Here is a 9,790-nt window from a genome sequence, read left to right as displayed (position 1 = left end):
AATTAGGCCTAAATCAATCTTCTGCAATAATTTCATAATATTTTCAAATTTCTCAAGGTAAACTGGGTCGTTTGCCCACAAGTCGTTTTTTTTTTTTTGCAACACATTTGTCCAGGTCCCACTTCCTGCAGGCTGCTATTGAAGCTTTAGTGTTGATTAGGCCTAGGCTACACTGGCTGGGTTCTTCTTCTTCTTCTTTGAGATTAACTGGCAGACTACACTCATAAAGTGTATTGCCGCCACCTACTGTACGGGGTAGTAAAAAATACCCCAAAAACAAAATCTGTTTTGGATGAACAAATTCATACCATATACCGAAAATAAAAAACACGAACCAACGCTACTACCCTGAATTTCAAACCAAAACAAAAACTGTACTATTCAGATCCCTACACAGGCTCAGGAACCTGGGAGGGGCACCTCTTTATTCAGTACTCCCTGTAACATTTCGGCTGTAAAGTCCTGGAGATCCAGAAATATATTTGCCGCCTTCACAATGATGTCCAGCTTATTTGATTTTTTATTCGTTTGACTATTGCAGTTTATCACTTGCGCTATAAACGCAACAAAGTCCACCTTCTTCACAATTAGTGTGTCGGGATCCTTCTCCTGCATGGCATTCACTGCAGACTGTGGCACATCCACTACCATGTCCTCTCTACTCACTACTTCAGCTATTTTCACTTCCTCCACATAGAAGACCTGCTGTATGGCCCTGATCCTAGCTACTGCGACCTCCTTCATCCATGCAAGGCACTCTGGGAACATGATTCCCATCACAATTACAACAACATACTTCATCTTACTCTTCAACTACTACATATTTATTCCTTCGACAAACACTTGCCACGTGTCCACACTTTTTACAATTGTAGCACTGCAGCGGCTTCTGTACATAGGTCTCACCGCATATCTCACATACCCAAGTTTTACATAAGTTGGGAGAACCACTTCATGAAACAACAGTAAGACCGATAGGCTTTGCTCCTTCTTTCCGTTTTTCATTCAATTTAAGTGAAGTGCATCTACCACTCCTGGAATGTCCACACAGCCTCTATGTCCAACGATACATCGCAGCGCTAGCTGTGCCACCAGAGATTCTGGGTTCGCGCCCAGGCTCTGTCGCAGCCTGCCGCGACCGGGAGGTCCGTGGGGCGACACACAATTGGCCTAGCGTCGTCCGGGTTAGGGAGGGTTTGGCCGGTAGGGATATCCTTGTCCCATCGCGCACCAGCGACTCCTGTGGCGGGCCGGGTGCAGTGCGCGCTAACCAAGGTCGCCAGGTGCATGGTGTTTCCTCCGACACATTGGTGCGGCTGGCTTCCGGGTTGGATGCGCGCTGTGTTAAGAAGCAGTGCGGCTTGGTTGGGTTGTGTTTCGGTGGACGCATGGGGAGTTGTAGCGATGAGACAAGATAGTAATTACTAACAATTGGATGCCACGAAATTGGGGAGAAAAAGGGGGTAACATTTTTAAAAAATATTTAAAAAAGGTGGTTTTAACAATATATGCTTCTTATTAAAAGTCATGACTCAAGTGGAACACATGGCCATGTAGGACATGTGTTAGATGGTAATGGTTTCACTATATGTATAGATGTAGGATCTTAATATACTACAAGTTTCATTACCTGGAAAATTCTCTGCAACAAAAGTAATCAAATGAAGATCCTATATCTGTATACAGATGTAGGATCCATATACAGATGTAGGATCTTCATGTGATCACTCTTTTGTTGCTAAGAATCTTTAATTTCCACTTTAAAATTTTAGACTTGATTTGCCTTAAAGAAAAATTAATCAACCCCTACAAAAAGATGCCAATTAATTAAAATCCACATAATAATTCACAATTCCTGTTGCTGCAGGATTATTTTCCTGCTTTAGCAAACTGGCTCAAATTGAGATCCTACCTCTGTCCATTTATTGTGTACATGGCCATCTAATCCGATTTGTTCTCAATGGCAGTTGTGTTCTTGTGTGCGCTTCATATTTCATTACAGCCCAGGGTCATCATATGGACAGATGCTAATGAATAGCAGATTCCCCTTGTCTGAGGTGTGCAGAAGGTTTTGTGACCAGCAGTGGCCTGGCTTCGATCTAGCACATAGTGTGGCACTTGAGGGAAGCATGCTATCAATACACTGATGCTCTATTGTGGTGCACAAAGTATTATGGGGTATTGACAGACAAGCAAACACATGATAAACACACACACATAAGGACAATACACACATTCAGATCTATGGTCTTAATTTGGTCACCCTGTTGCAGGAGAACTTTCCCGCAATGCAGGAAATGTTAAACTTGTAGTGTATTTGTGGTTTAAAAAGGCTTCTGAAATGTGTAATTTCACACACACAAGAAAACATTGATCCAAGTCTGAAATACACCAAACATATTTCATGAGTAACCTACAACATGACACACTGCTCTTCATAAGTGAATCAATGCAAACACCAATGTTATCTTGCTAGTACCTTTAGATATTATGCTCTTTATATTGTATGCCATTACATAAGCATGTTATCTAACAAAAAAATTAAAAAGCTAAAATTATGTAACAAAAAGCCAAAAGCATGATATGTTACAAAAACATTATCTAAAGTTGCCATTTCCATTCTGTTCTAGGGGTGTTTCATGAGAGATGGGTTAATGGGTGAGGAACCAGAGAGCCCCTGACCCTACACTCACACTAGGCCCCAGCTTATCTGGAGAGAATCCCTTGAAGTAGCCCAATATTAGACCTCTGATTAGTTATTTCATTAATCACGGGTATAATATTGGGCTTTGAAGAAGCCTGTCAGATCAGGTTGAGAATCACAGTATGTTCACAAAAAGTATTCTGTCTGATGATAACACATAACAGCCGATGAAGCTGTTAGGGAGATGTGGTGTAAAAATGTATCAAAAACATAATATTGTAATAACTTCTAAATTGGGACCATTCTGGTCGCAAATGCTCTTAAATATTTTGCTTTGCGACCTGGAGTTTTGATTTCACCCACATAACACATTAATTGAATGGCAACATGATGGCTGTGTTTACACAGAAAGCCCAATTCTGATTGTTTGCCCAATTATTGGCAAAAGAGCTGGTCTGATTGGTCAAAAGACCAATTAGTGGGAAAATATAAGAATTGGGCTGGTTGTGTAAACTCAGCATATGTTTGTGTGGTTGGAAGCAAGCAAAGTTGTTCAATTGTATAATTTAGTGTCCTGTGCGCTTGTCACGTATCTGACCTTATTTCCTTTGTTTTGTCTTTGTTTAGTTGGTCAGGACGTGAGCTGGGTGGGCATTCTATGTTATTTGTTTCTATGTTTAGGGTTGTTAACTAGCCTGATATGGTTCTCAATCAGGGGCAGGTGTTTGACGTTTCCTCTGATTGAGAACCATATTTAGGTAGGCTGTTCACACTGTTTGTTTGTGGGTGATTGTTCCTGTGTCAGTGTTTGTGCCACACGGGACTGTGTTCGTTCGTTTCATTCGTGTGTTCCTTCCTGTTTGTGCGTTCATGTTATATGTTCACAAGTTCAGGTCTGTTAACGTCGTTTATTGTTTTGTAGTTTATCAAGTGTTTTTTCGTGTTCGTCTTTCTTTAATAAAACATTATGTATTCAATCCACGCTGCATATTGGTCCGATCCTTGCTCATCCTCAGACGAGGAGGAGGACGAGTGTTACAGCGCTCTTACATTTTATATTATTATATGAGTGGCACCACTGAAATTTTTCAATGGAGGCGAGAGAGGACGGAAGAGAGAGGAAGCAGGAGTTGAGCAAATCAAATTAAGAAAAGGGCATTGTATCATTTCACCTCACCCGTGAGAATTAAGAGGAAATTCTGCAATTTTCAGAGGACAGTAGAAGTTGATAAAAGTGCTTCAGTAAGTTATAAAGTAAAACTTTGGTCATCAGTATATAGACCATCTTTGCTTAATTGCTTTAGTTTTAAAGATTAAATGTATTCCCATTGTGATTGGTTCATTAACAGAGGCAATATATAGTTTTATATTTAAATCTTATCTATTCTGTTTGCTCCTCAATTCATGCACCTTGGTTGGATCTAGGAGAGTGAGGTAGCGGCAGTGTTAAATTCACTTCACTTACACCTGAGAACTACGAACACACTGCCAAGTCTCGTCTGATGATGCTTTGCTGTACCAAGAGTAGTATTCAAGACTGTTGTGGTTCCACCTCACCTTTACCATTTAGAAAACATCTTGTCTCTAGCCCAAACCGTTCAAAATGTAAAACTCATATTACCTGAGATGTATTTTTATTGTGGTCATTATAATTTCATATACCATGTTACATACTGTTTTAATCTACTTGCGGGTCGCTAACTATTTGTTTGATAGCAAAACAACCTTGTCCAGTCATGTTACCTTGCTGGCTAATAACCTGGTAACTTGACCTGTATGGTTTAAGATGGCACTGGAAAAAATAAAGAGGCTTCTGTTTTGCTTCAAAATAAGGATTCATATAGGCCTAGTGTAGGCCATATATAAATCAATTTAAATTCATCTATTTTCTGGTGATCCTAAATACTGTTTGGTGTGCTCCTAACTTTTGTTGGGAGCAGCAGTGCTAACAATGACAAAAGTTAATTTAGAGCTTAATTTAGAGTTTTTGTAATCAAAAGTCATATCATTTAATGTAAAAGACTTTCAAAATAAAACTTCCAAGTCTAAGTAGGTCCAAACTACACCATAAACTCTTCTGTTTAAATCATTGAATTAACTTTACCCTAAGTGATACCCTGTGCATCACAATGACCTACACACAGCCCTGCATTAGACCATGCAGACCAGACGTGAGTTGACTTTTATGTCCATGTGAATGTAGGCCGCGGCCTGCTCTCCTCAGCACCTGATGACAGCTTAATTCCCAGGCCGGGCCCCCTGCTGAGGAGGCCGTTTGTGTGGGATGACAGACGGAGATCAGGCCAAGGGGAGATGAGTGGGAACCCTGCGGGCCCGCTCAGGTTTCGTGCACCGTGAAAAGATTTGTCCAGGCCATTCACCTCTGATGGAGTTTCCCATGTTCTGCTGGGAAGCACTTTTTGTTGAAGTGTTTCCATAGCGAGTCCCCGTTTCTCTCTATCTCTGCGTGGGCACACACATATGCACTCACGCATGCACGTTGGCACGCACACATTTTGTGGAGAGAGCTGGCCCGTCCATTCGGTTGTTTGCTGCAGCCGAGACCACATGGAGCACCGGTGAGCTGGCCACTACACAAACCAAGGTAAGATGGGTTCAGGCGCAGAGCAAGGGGGCCAGAAAAATAAGGGAACAGGATAAAAAGGGGTTGGGTGGTCTTGGAAAGAGGGGACTTGTTAGAATAGTTAGGGGACTAGAGTAAAGGAAAAGAGGGGCAGTAAGGCGACCAGGGCAAGAGGGTTTATGTTATGAGGAGGTCTAGATGAGAGGTGTTGGAGGACTTTGGGGGCTTGAAAGGGCTTTTAAATAACTTGAAGGTACAGTACAGTTTCAGACATTCTTGCAACACAATAGACATTTTGAGGGTTATAAGTTGTGACATTCTGAAGGATGGAAATGTGTGAACCTCGCTCTCTAGGTGGTAAGATGGAGTGCTTATGTTTGATCCTCCTGCTGATGGGTAGGACCACTTCAGTCTTGGCACAGTTTAATGGATACAACTGTGATGCCAACTACCACAGTAGGTTTCCTGGTGAGCATGACAGTCATTTCATCTCTATGTAAATTATCCTCTCAAATCATTTTCACTTATTCTTAGGTCTGAGAATTGTTGTTAGAATTACTGCTTATCCTTTTTATCCCTCTCTCTTTAGCGGAGCGTGACATCAGTGTGTACTGCGGGGTTCAGACCATGACCTTGAAGATTAACTTCTGCCCAGTGCTGTTCTCCGGCTACACAGTTGCAGATCTTGCGCTCAACGGTCGCCATGGCGATACCCACTGCCGGGGCTTCATCAATAACAACACGTTCCCTACGGTAGTACTGTTCAGCATCAGCCTCAGCACACTGGAGGCCTGCGGCAACAGCCTGGTGGTGAGGAACACGCACACACACAGACGGACACACACAGACGGACACACTCGCGCACACACACATATACAGTTATGCTTTGTACTTACACAGCTTGTATTAGTATGACCAGCAGAATGTAATGTGTTTTATAATTTGGGAGCACGTCTTGCTTGAGGCTATGGTAGGTGTTGTACCAGATTGTGTATTTAGAGACAATGTCCCTGTCCTCAGGTGACAACAGCCTATGGGGCTAATGCCTACAGGAACATGTCACTGGTACAGATTGGGAATATCTCAGGGTACATTGACACTCCAGACCCGCCATCCATCATCAGCTATCTGCCCGGCCTGCTGTACAAATTCAGCTGCAGCTACCCTCTGGAATACCTGGTCAACAACTCACAGCTGGCATCGTAGGTGCCTGTCATAAACACCTGAAGAGCTTATTTTGAATAAAACTGAAGTATTGAATACATAAGTAGGGATATTTCAGTATTTTCATATTCAGTGCAGACTTCAATAAACAAAAATTCAAAAAACAAAAGCATGTTTACCTGTCTGAACTGTACTAAATAATTTGAACCTTTTCTAGATCATCTGCTGCAATATCAGTGAAGGACAGCAACGGTACCTTTGTGAGCACATTGAGTATGATCCTTTACAATGTGAGTACACAACATCAGTGTTTTTTTTAGGTCACACAAAGACTTCATAACAGGTCTCTCATAGTAGGAATCCAATGTCAAATAATAGCTAGAACATGCTCCCGTCAAAATACCAAACAAATGACGAGACATTTCTATTAGGTAGAAATAGACATATAATAAAAATAGGCAACTTTTTTTATTCATGGGCAAAATCATGTTTTTGCAGGACTCAACCTACAACCAACAACTCTCTATCCCAATGGCCGGACTGGCTTTGAAAACCAGAGTGTTTGCAGCAGTGAAAGCCACAAACCTGGACAAAAGGTGAGAGATAAGGAGATCTTCAGATATTAAAAAGTTATATTTTTGTTCTAGTTTCTATTATTCACAATACAGATGGGGATATGATTTGAGAAGCACAAAGATTTCCAACATGATGTGAACAGAAAGCTATGATTCCGCCATGATACGTGCTGTTTTCAAAGCTAATTGAATAGCTGCAACCTGCTGGGACTTTCTCTCACATAACCTGGATGGCATAGAACTCATATAGTAGTCAAGTACAACTGCACTATGTCATGCACAGTATGTCATACACATACGCTATAATTTAAGACCAATCCTCTATGCCCCATACCAATTCAGTTCTATCCTCTTTGGTTCATTGCCATTCAGCTGTCCTCTATGACTGTGTGAAGGCGCCAGTGGTGGTGCTAAGAATGTCTGATCTGTCCTGTTGTGTTGTGTGGTTAGATCTCTATCCTGTATCAGCCCTGTACTGTTTTGTCTCTCTCTAGATGGAATATCTTGATGGACTACTGTTACACCACTCCCTCAGGGAATCCCAATGATGAACTGCGCTATGACCTTTTCTTTGGGTAATCACACTTTTTCTCAAATGATGCCAGGATAAATGACAAAAGTGTCCCATTACCCATTCACCCTCAACCACTTATCATAGAGGCCCTACAATGGGTTCTCATGATGACTGATAGGACATTTTTCTCGTTGAGCAGTTAAAACAGGTCTAGACGTTTCAGTAGTTTCAGTGCATTTTGTGTGTGTTGGTGTGTGCGTGCATGCTTGCGTGCGATGCTCTTTCCAAACAGCTGCTATAAAGACCCACAGACCACTGTTTTTGAGAATGGGAAGAGTCAAATGGGTCGTTTTGCCTTCGAAGTGTTCCGTTTCGTCAAACACAGACACCAGAAGATGTCCACTGTGTTTCTGCACTGTGTCACCAAGCTGTGTCGGGTAGATGACTGTGTCCTGCTCATGCCGGTAAGAACATTTGACACCTTACCAAATGATGTGTTCAACATCAGCACAGTCAATAGGGTGAACTACAATGCTCTGAAAATATCAGAAAACATGTACCACCTATCTTGTCTTCTGATCAATATGAAGCTTCACATAGTCCAGTAATACCTGAGCACAATTTACTATTCCCTATTGAATACAGTATCTTATAAAGGAGTATATGTCTGTCATTTTATATTGATCTAATATTTCCAGATCTGTGGGCGTCGGCGTAGGAGAGATATAGAAGAGAGCCTGGAGTCTCGGCCGTCGTCTGGGGATGCCATCCTCACCGCTGGACCCATCATCACCAGGATTGGTACGCAGTACACCTCTTCATCCATAGCCACTTCAACTTAGACTATAGTTTTGTCTGACTTTAATTCGATTATTTTGATATCCATGATATAGTTGTAGAGTAAGTATTAAAACTGTACAGTATGATGTGATGTAGCCTATACACGATAATCCCTTTCGATTATATACTGTATAGTCTTGAAATATATTGATGGAGGGTGAGGTGGGATTTGACAGTATAATCAGTGGTTATTCAGTACATTTTATATTAAAATAAATGGTTGTTTTCCTCAATAATGTTGAAACTATGAAAGCATCAATGATTGATTTTGTTTCTTTTCAGATGAAACTCCAACAAATAACTCACAACTTGGTAAGCTCTCTCGCTTTGTCACTGCTTGTGCAATGCCTTGAGAGGTGATATATTTTTCTAATCTATAAACTCTATGACCTTTATACATTATTTTTACATTATTGATACATTCTCTAGCTTCAAAAGAACATTTTGACATCCATGGATTTACAGCGGAAGTGATTCATACAAGTTTTACCACTAACTGTGGTAATTTTAGCCTATATCAGTGAGTATTTGTGTCGGCCCATATTTACTCTTTGTGTGTTTGTGTGTGGTAATCCAGCTTCATCGAGTGGCCCCTCCCTGCCGTTGAACCCAGTGACCAGTGCTCTGCTGTCGGGTGTGGTCATTCTGGGCGTGTTCAGTCTGGGCTTCTTCCTGCTCTCGCTCCGCCTCCTCCGCAGACCCCCCCTCCCTACAGCCACACCCTCAGAAGCATGGAACCCGGGCTTCAAATAAATTTCTCATTCTCATTATAGCTCTCATTCTCCCCCTCACTTTTTTCTCTCTCTCTCTTATCCATCTAACTATAACTAATACCTACAGTATGTATTTGCATGGCAGTTAGAATAGGCAGGTGCATATAAACTCCCAGTAAAGATAACTGTGATCTAAAATAATTATTCTAGAGTAAGAGGAGGTTTAGCCATGAGCAATAGTTTCACTATGTAACTACCAAGTAAATAGATCAATACATAATAGGAACAGTTATTGTATTCAACCTGTATTTCCTGAAATGTATACTTAGCTACTCTATCTTTCCTGAACGTGTACTTACTCTCCGTTTCTTACTTACTCTTATCCGGCAGCTCTAACAGTCACTGTCATGCCAAACTCTCAATCACATACTCACGTGTACATACACATAGTCAAGCGCATATTGATACTGTAAATAGTTAATTCCTCCTTTGCGTACAAGGGTACAGTATATGTTCAATAACAATTTAATTAATTGTTTTCCTGTTCTTTATTTTGATTAATTGATAGACCAGTGTATTGTTTTTTTACAGGTTGTGTGTAATAAAACTGGCCCAGGTCAGTATGTAAGGCTCATTTCACATCTATTCAATACCTTAGTGTCTTTTTGTCATCAATTGCTTGGCACAGGATCAGTTACATTAAAGAAATGAAGGGTCATACAAATAACCCTGACACCCGGTGATGCCTGCTACTGT

The 9,790-nt window shown here is 41.2% G+C and overlaps 1 protein-coding gene across 1 annotated transcript; it reads left to right on the top strand.

Moving 5' to 3' along the window:
- The first annotated feature begins 5,590 nt into the window (after positions 1 to 5,590).
- Positions 5,591 to 9,074, top strand: LOC120018526 (zona pellucida-like domain-containing protein 1). The gene is made up of 10 exons (XM_038961750.1): positions 5,591 to 5,696; positions 5,818 to 6,038; positions 6,249 to 6,430; positions 6,610 to 6,682; positions 6,891 to 6,988; positions 7,462 to 7,542; positions 7,774 to 7,945; positions 8,180 to 8,282; positions 8,604 to 8,633; positions 8,899 to 9,074. Exons 1-10 carry the CDS (start codon positions 5,591 to 5,593, stop codon positions 9,072 to 9,074), a joined length of 1,242 nt encoding a protein of 413 aa, XP_038817678.1.
- The last annotated feature ends 716 nt before the right edge of the window (positions 9,075 to 9,790 follow it).

The sequence above is a fragment of the Salvelinus namaycush genome, chromosome 23, assembly GCF_016432855.1.
Source record: "Salvelinus namaycush isolate Seneca chromosome 23, SaNama_1.0, whole genome shotgun sequence".
NCBI lineage: Eukaryota > Metazoa > Chordata > Actinopteri > Salmoniformes > Salmonidae > Salvelinus > Salvelinus namaycush.
This window is presented reverse-complemented; position numbering and strand designations above follow the sequence as displayed.

Bases quoted from the DNA above. Each gene is read 5' to 3' on its own strand.
- LOC120018526 (XM_038961750.1), top strand. From the start codon at position 5,591: ATGGAGTGCTTATGTTTGATCCTCCTGCTGATGGGTAGGACCACTTCA. The intron at 6,039-6,248 runs GTGAGGAACACG...CCCTGTCCTCAG, and splicing joins CCTGCGGCAACAGCCTGGTG to GTGACAACAGCCTATGGGGC. The intron at 8,283-8,603 runs GTACGCAGTACA...GTTTCTTTTCAG, and splicing joins ACCCATCATCACCAGGATTG to ATGAAACTCCAACAAATAAC.